We start from the raw sequence: 6,863 nt of genomic DNA on the forward strand, positions 1-6,863 counted from the left end.
GTCCTAGAATAATTTACTATTACACCTTAAACACATTTTCTTTTGAGAATGTGGAATTACAGGAATCATTTTAGTAATCTGACTTTAAAATGTCGTCTTACACTTTTTTTCTTAGGTAAAAAATATATATCTGCTGTATGGCTATGGAGACTCAAAACTCTCAGATTTGGTTACTTACATTAGCCAGTTTTTGGTTGTGTAGATTATTAACAAGGGTATTTAGAAATTAAAATAGTTCTTATATGACCAGTTAAATTTCAAAAATAGCTACCTAGAGTGCACACCAATTTCTTGAGGGCCCATATGTTTGAATATTTTAAACAAGATTTATACATTAGATGGTCCAAACAACTGCTTTAATTCCTCACACTTCTCATGTGTAAATACAGAATTTAGAGAAGTCACCATGTTACTTTCATTTTCAATCCTGCATGTGTGTCAGTCTACACTTATGTAAGGATTTTTGGGTTCTGACACATTCATATCCTAGAAGACATAAATATTTTTACTAATGCAGATTTTGACTATCTTATTCATATGAAAATATAGCTTTTCCATTTTCACCTTCTAAAGTTTTGTCCACCCACACAGAGCTAGGTGGAAAATACTGCTAACTACATTCAGACTACATAAAACATCATCTGAGTTGTGGGCCTGAATTACCTAGATATTTGCCATTTCACATTTACATTTGTTTAAACATGACTAGAATGCCAAGTCAAATACCTCGTTTGGTAAAGCACATTACAATTTGACTCAATGAATAGCTATGGAAGTTTTCTTTATTGACTGCTTAATGTATAACAATAATTGGCATCTTTTTCACACATTACAAAAAATTATACTTGGCTCAGTATGCAATCTTTTAAGCATAGCCATATTATTTAACAAAAGAGGGGAAAAACCTATTCTACCCAATACAGCATTTACAAATGCACAAAACATGCCACTTTGGCTTGTATATTGTCTAGATTAAAAAAAATCTTTTAACATAAATAAGTTAGTATAATTTTTCAGTGTTTTTACAGAGTTATGTACACAGGTACACTTCAAAAGGTTTTTCCATACACAGGCAATGAAATACTGTTTAAAGATGTAGTATCCATTTCACTTATCCTACAAGTGTGCTTTTCTCTACATGAACCTTCCTTTAAAAATAACACTTTCCTTTGGATAACTGGACAAAGAAGCTTTAAATTAAAAAATATTTCATTTTTTAATGTGAAGTTACTTACAGATCTTTAAAAATACCGATGGATTTAGAATTATTTTGACTGTGTTTACACAGCCCAAAGTGAAAAGAAAATGAAGAAACTTTGTCAACAAATTTAATAAAAGCAGATGGTCAATTCTTAACACTGAAAACTCCCAAGCACCTCGGATTTTTGCCCCAAACTACCTGGAGTGATTACCATTCTGCTGATTAACTGGTAAATTCCAACTTTAAGAGAGATTGGGGAGGGCACTGAGGATAGGTTTTTGTTGCTTTTTTAAAAAAGCCATATGCAGCTATTTAACAACCTTTTAAGATAACTTGGAAGATCACCAGATCTCCCAAATGAGAATAAACAATAGCAATTGTCTTTAGCCAGTGTTCAAATTTTTGTGATTTTTAAAATGAAGTGTCAGCCGTCACTGAAAGGGACATTACATCTTTAAAGAAAACAATTCAAAACCTTTCCCAAAATTGCTTCTCTTCATGAAAGTCAAATATTTATCTACTTGCTGTAAATCAAAGCAAGCTCTTCATATCCCCCTCCATGTCAGTTACTCAGCCCCACCCTGCCCTCCCTTCCCCAAAGTTTATGTGCTACATAAAAAGTAAAACTATATACACAGGTAGTACAATGAAGCAAATAAGGAAAAACCTAATTGCATAATGCTACATCCAACGCTTTTAGAGGCAGATCATTTAAGAGTGCCTAAAATTTTAGTGTTATTGTTGCTTTTCAGTGCTTATACAGGATGTCCATTCCATGAAGTCAACGATATGTATTTTTAAAATTTTCATGTGTATCTTCCTTGCTTCATCAAGATCAAGATGTATCTGATAAACAAGGAAACATATTCTTAATTCTGCAAAAGAAAACAAAACGGAAAAATTAAAGGAAAAGCACTAGAGTAATGTTACCAATAGAGTAGAGGAATTATTTTGTCACTATGTTAGCTTGGAAATACTTAATGGGGAAAAAAGTTTGATGACTACAGTCATCTCCACCTAACATTCTCTTAACTGGATTTTTTTCCTCTCTTCTGTGCTGTGTTCTTTTGTCTAGAGCAGTGGTTCTTAACAGTGGGCAATGGTGCCCCCGCCCCCCAGGGAACATTTGGCAATGTCTGGAGACATTTTAGGTTGTCACACTGTGGGAGGAGGATGCTGCTGGCATCTAGTGGGAAAGGCCAGGGCTAATGCCAACAATCTACAACACACAGGACAGCCTCCTACAACAAAGAATTATTCGGCCCAAAATGTCAGTAGTGCAGAGGTTGAGAAACCCTAGTCTAAAGAATCTAGGTCAAAGACAAGTGGGAAATAAATAGGAAAATTAGGAAACTGTAATACTTAAGAGTAAACATTTTCTAAATTTTTTTAAAATTTAGATTTTTTTCTCTATTCCTGTGACAGATTAAATTTTCTAAATTTGAAAAACGATTGGAAATAAAAATTGTAAGGGCCTTCCAGAAGAAAATTTTATTAACATCATTTTCAAAATATTCTAATTTTTCATATGCAGAAAATATTATGAATACTTTTGAATAGGTTCTTACTAATATTTCTAGTATTCTTTGAACTAGCAATATTACTAAATGCTACAAATGCCTCTCTGCATGTCAAAACGGGGCCAGATCAAAATCCAGGTCTGATTCTCGTGGCTCATCTGATGAGCTAGGCCACAAGTCACAAACCAACAAGGGCTGCGTGTGTTATGGTTGCTTCAGGGAAATTTTCACCTGATTTTCCCACTTCACATGCTGCTATAAAATAGAGGTTCTATAGTGCCGTTTTGTATAAGCTCTGAAAAATATAAAATATGTAAAGTCACATATACAATGTAAAGACACAACAAACCTGAATCCCACCGTAATCCCTGTTGTTTAAAAATTTTTATAAATGAGGATTTAAAAAGTTAACATCAATATTTATTAAGATCGCCTCATATGCTAAGCTACGTGTGTGCCTTAGAAAATAAAGAGGTCAGTCTTGGTCTATAAGAAGCTAACAAACTATTAATATATGTAGTTCGATCATTATGAATAGCCAATCCATGTACATTTGGGGACTGAATTATTCAAATTAGCTATTTACAGTGATCAGATTCTTGTGCATGGAAAAATCTCCACTTCCTTTGTGCTGGGCTGACCTGCGGTCACCAGTCTTGATATTTACTACCCATTTCCCCTACAAATATCCAAATCACCCTGTTACGGCACAATTAGCATACACTGGCTGACGTGTTCCTGGATTGCTTACTGACGAGAGTTAATTTAACTTCTGCTTTGCAACTTCAGTGTTACCAGAAATTCTGTAGAAACTTTAGTAATTTTTTTTATCTTTCCATTTTGGTTTTTGCAAATACTAGTTCCTTCTCTCTCCAAACTTAGGAGCAAACAAGGAAAGTGACAGTTTATGAAAATATCAAAGAACACAACATACCACCCACTGACATCTGTAATCCCTTGCATAACCAAAGGTGAGCAATTGCTACCAAACATTCCCCCTTAAAATTGAAACTTAATCATGTACTTGCCATTTTTCCATGTATGGCTCAAAATCTGTTAGTGACTCAAGCTGAATCTCTGGGAAATGAATTCTCATGAAGTGGGACTGAGGGAGTACCCCAATTCTTGTTTGGATGGGCGAAGAACCTATTGTTCCCAACATGTTTTAGTGGGACTCACAGGGAAATGACCTTCTTACCCGATGGGGCCTTGGTTACTAGTTGCTCTGGTCTACTGTTTCAAGAGAAAGTATCTCTGGGCATAGAAACTCTGAGGAATTACAGTATCCCCAGCCTTCCCATTGCTACTTTTTTGACCTCACGAAGTATAAACAAAACAAAACCCCACAAGATTGTAATCTGCCAGCAATCAGCAAGATCAGGTATCGTGAGGTCTGAAGGCCCCGGGTTTCAGTACGTGCTCCTTTAGTGATCAACCCACCTAGCTGTTTACGTTTGACGTCTTCTGAGGCCAGGCTTCTTGGGCGTCTGCTCCACAGAACCGGCATTTGGGGAACCGTCTGAAACATTTTCTTCTGTTCTGTTGGCTCTTTTGTTTTGAGTGGAAGAATCTAAGAGCAGGGGAAATTTTTAAAAAGAACACACAATCTTTATTAGAAAAAACAATGGCTGGCAGAAGTTGGCCCAATAGTCAGGGGATGAAAAACCCACTACCTCCACCCACAATCCATGATCCGTCATCCTCAGTAGCCTTTAAGGGCACAAAATGAGGTTGTTTTCAAAAAGAAGAAAGTGCATTCTCCGCCCCAGAGCTCTCTCCCTAGCCAGGAGGCGGACCGTTGATAAACATCCCAACTTTGTCACATACCTAGGGGTTGCTAGTGGGAGGGACCGCGATGTCTTAAGTTAGGGAAATTATCGGATCTTACCATTTCCAGTTTCTGACTTAAAAGTCACAGACAAGCAGTGGGCCAGGTAGCACTGAACACCTAAGACCAATAAAGTTCGCTCTCCCAAAGCTAAATCACAATACACCGAAAAGCAAGCTAAGGTTAGCACCCTCCAGCAGGCAAAGCGGGGCCCCAGACACAGCCATTCTGTGGTTGGGAAGGGCTCATTACCGTCAGTTGGGAACGGGTCATTACCGTCGGTTGCAGGTCGCTTCCTTATTCCTGCGCACTGTTCCGCTAACCCCGTCTGGCTGTCCGACGGATCAGTCTTTGGGTCTACCAAATGCGTGTCCTCAGGGTTAGCCGGAGCCCCAATTAAAGGCGCCGCCGGGCGGCTCCCGCTGACATCCTGGCTCTCCTGCGCCGGCACCTTGCAGGCGCCTTTGGGGGGCCGCGGGGGTCTATAATAGAACTCAGGCAAGCTGCCCTTCTCCACCTCCTGCCACTCGTACTTGCCCTCTAGGGGTCTGTGATTCTGAAAATCGAAATTCCACTTGCGCTGGCTCGCCTCTTCCATGTCTCTGCAGTGCTTCTCCAAGTCCCGGGTTAACTCTTCGTGGTCCACCGGGCCGAAGAGGTTCCTGCAGGCCGAGGGCTTGGGGTGCTCCGCCTGCCTGGCGTCCATCCGCTCTAGGCTAGGGCTCCCGTTAGACACTCGCACGTTTGACATCTTTCTCCCGGGTCTGCACCACCGCCTCTCTCGCACTCTCAAAAAAACAAAACAAAACCGAACAAAACAAAACGCCCCTACGCAGCCCGAACCCCTCTCGGAAGCCCAGCGACTGGCCTCGGAGCCAAAAGACACAGACCCCGACAAGCTACGGCCCGAACTCTAGGAGCGCGCAGGGGCTGCGGGGAAGCCCCGGCCCGGCCGCCGAGAATCTCCGCTGATCAAATGGACTGGCGAGCGGGAGGGCGGGGAGGGGAGGGGTCCAGGCAAGCGGAGAGGGTGGCAAAGCCCGTCCGAGTCCGGGCGGGTACAAGCCCGCAGGTCCCGCAAACCCAGCCGCTCTCCAAACCTTGCCGGCGTCGGAGTCGCGGAACCGTGAGCAAGCAGGGACAGGACAGGGGAGGGGGAGAAAAACACCCCGAAAAGACGAGCCCCCTTTTTTTAGTGGCCCAATATGGCGGTGGAAGGGAGGCTGACGAAGAAGAAAATGATTGACACGGCGAGTCTATTTAAACAGAGGAGGAGATCCATTGGTTGCAGCGCCGGGAGCCGCCCCGCCGAGGCTGGCGAGCGCGGCCTTAAGGTGGCCCCGGCTCGGCTCCGCCGCCTCCCCGCGTTCCCGAGCGCGCCGCCTCCCCGAGCGCCGCCGGGAGATTGGCTGGTCGCGTGACTGCTGGAGGGGTAGTGCTGCCAACAAACCTGCTCTGGCTGGCCTCGGAGAAATTAAAATTAAGACAAACAAACTAGCCAAACGGCCGGGAACCTGGGGCGGGGCCTGGGGTTCGGGGCCCGGCGCTGCACTGGCGGGTGTGCAGGGACGCCTAAGCCCCGACCTCCCTCCCGCTCCTCGCGGGGGAAGCCGGGGCCCGGACCAGAGGACCACGAAGATCGCCGGCAGCTCGCTTGGAGCCCGGGTGGCGAGCTGCCCCCAGCTCGGCCCTCCCCGATGGCCCCCACCTCGCGGTCTGCGGGGGAGGCCGCGGAGCGTTTGCTGGGGGGCTGGGCGCCCCCCCTGCCGGCGTGCCTTAGCTGGGGGTGGGTGGAGGCGGTGGGCAATGGTTCGCTCAGCCTTAACACAGAAGTTTCTGCCATCCCTGGGGAGGCTGGGGGCCTAGGGAAGAAGCCAAGGCGAATGTCTGTCTTTCAGAAATTAGCCAGGAGTAGACGCGGCACTTATCATGAACTCAAGCTCTCACTCAATGAAAATAAGAAAAGAACTCAAGATTTAAAAAAAGCTCAAGTAGTCTCTCAAGTCCCTTAATACACTTTGTGGCTGTCTCAGACACATTTAGTTTTGAAAAACGAGGGTACACCCCTGGCCCAGGATCTTGCTTCCCAAGCACAGTTAAGGCCATGGACATTGGCTGCGTGTGGGAACTCGTCTCTTTCTACTTTTCTGTTCTTTCCCGGGATTGTAGCAGTTTCCTCAACCTGAGTCCAGCCGCCAAATACAACAGCTCCTTCCTTCCTCCACCCTTCTCTCTCACCAGATTTCACTGCTCCAATAAACTCAGAACAATATTCAGATGCTAGTGAATGCTTTCAGAGGGCTGAAGGGTGAAA

The 6,863-nt window shown here is 43.9% G+C and overlaps 1 protein-coding gene across 2 annotated transcripts; it reads right to left on the reverse strand.

Moving 5' to 3' along the window:
* Positions 1–764: 764 nt before the first annotated feature.
* CDKN1B (cyclin dependent kinase inhibitor 1B) lies at positions 765–6,023 on the reverse strand. Of its 2 annotated transcripts, none has more exons than XM_033222827.1 (3): positions 4,826–6,023; positions 4,162–4,291; positions 765–2,076 (listed from the first exon to the last, which is right to left on the reverse strand). In XM_033222827.1, exons 1-2 carry the CDS (start codon positions 5,298–5,300, stop codon positions 4,170–4,172), a joined length of 597 nt encoding a protein of 198 aa, XP_033078718.1. In that variant the 5' UTR covers positions 5,301–6,023; the 3' UTR covers positions 765–2,076; positions 4,162–4,169. The 2 variants fall into 2 exon arrangements, with proteins under 2 accessions (XP_033078718.1, XP_033078717.1); XM_033222826.1 differs by having other exon boundaries at positions 4,802–6,023.
* Positions 6,024–6,863: the final 840 nt, after the last annotated feature.

Source organism: Trachypithecus francoisi, unplaced genomic scaffold (genome assembly GCF_009764315.1).
Source record: "Trachypithecus francoisi isolate TF-2019V2 unplaced genomic scaffold, Tfra_2.0 Lachesis_group11, whole genome shotgun sequence".
NCBI classification, from domain to species: Eukaryota; Metazoa; Chordata; class Mammalia; order Primates; family Cercopithecidae; genus Trachypithecus; species Trachypithecus francoisi.